A 733-nucleotide genomic window follows, 5' to 3' on the forward strand; every position below is an offset into this window, starting at 1 on the left:
GTGAAAATTGAGGACAAAAGCCAAACTTAACAGAATTCATGTGACAAGTATACAGGTCATAGCATTTGTCAGATATGTTTTAGATCAATATGTATGGTAGATTGAACACCGACCAAGCCCAGTTACAATTTTAAATTGTTGAGAGACAAGCCCAATGCTATTTTTGAAACGGTGAGACATGTCCAATTCTATTGTTATAACGTTGAAAAACGAGCCCAATTCTATTTTTAAAACGTTGAGTAACGAACCTGTACACGCGCGTCATAGAACTCCACATCGAAGTTAGTCAGACTCCCTCCTATGGACCCTTTGATTTCAAGATTGGCCTGGACAGTAAATTGAGCATCATGCAATTCGGAAAAAGATATGAATACTTTTCAAAAATTGGCAAGCGAAGCAAAAATTGGGTTAAAAATGGCAAGCAACTCTACCAAGAAAAGTGGGGGGTTCAATGCTTGGCTCGTACATCACAATAAGAGATAAACATGACTGCTACGATTCGTTATAGTATATACAATTGAAAATCGGCTCCGATTCCGAATTCCAAATTAAAAATCGGAACAATTTCGTATTTGGTATTGGAAAATTCGAATAAAAAAAGTGGGTTGTGTTACCTGAGACAGAACGGCACGGGTGTCTTCACTACTACGGTCTTCTAAGAGAACCATCTCCGACTGCTTGATGGTCAAAGCAACCTGTACATGTAGNTATNTATAGTATTAAAGCTACATCA

General features: G+C 37.9%; 1 protein-coding gene across 1 annotated transcript; it reads right to left on the minus strand.

The window, feature by feature from the left end:
• Positions 1–248: 248 nt before the first annotated feature.
• On the minus strand, positions 249–668 carry SARC_17860 (hypothetical protein; the record flags this gene model as incomplete). Its single annotated transcript, XM_014288052.1, has 2 exons — positions 249–326; positions 615–668. Coding segments are annotated over 2 exons (132 nt in total), but the record flags the coding sequence as incomplete, so codon positions are not given.
• Positions 669–733: the final 65 nt, after the last annotated feature.

Source organism: Sphaeroforma arctica (assembly GCF_001186125.1).
Source record: "Sphaeroforma arctica JP610 unplaced genomic scaffold supercont1.12462, whole genome shotgun sequence".
NCBI lineage: Eukaryota > Ichthyosporea > Ichthyophonida > Sphaeroforma > Sphaeroforma arctica.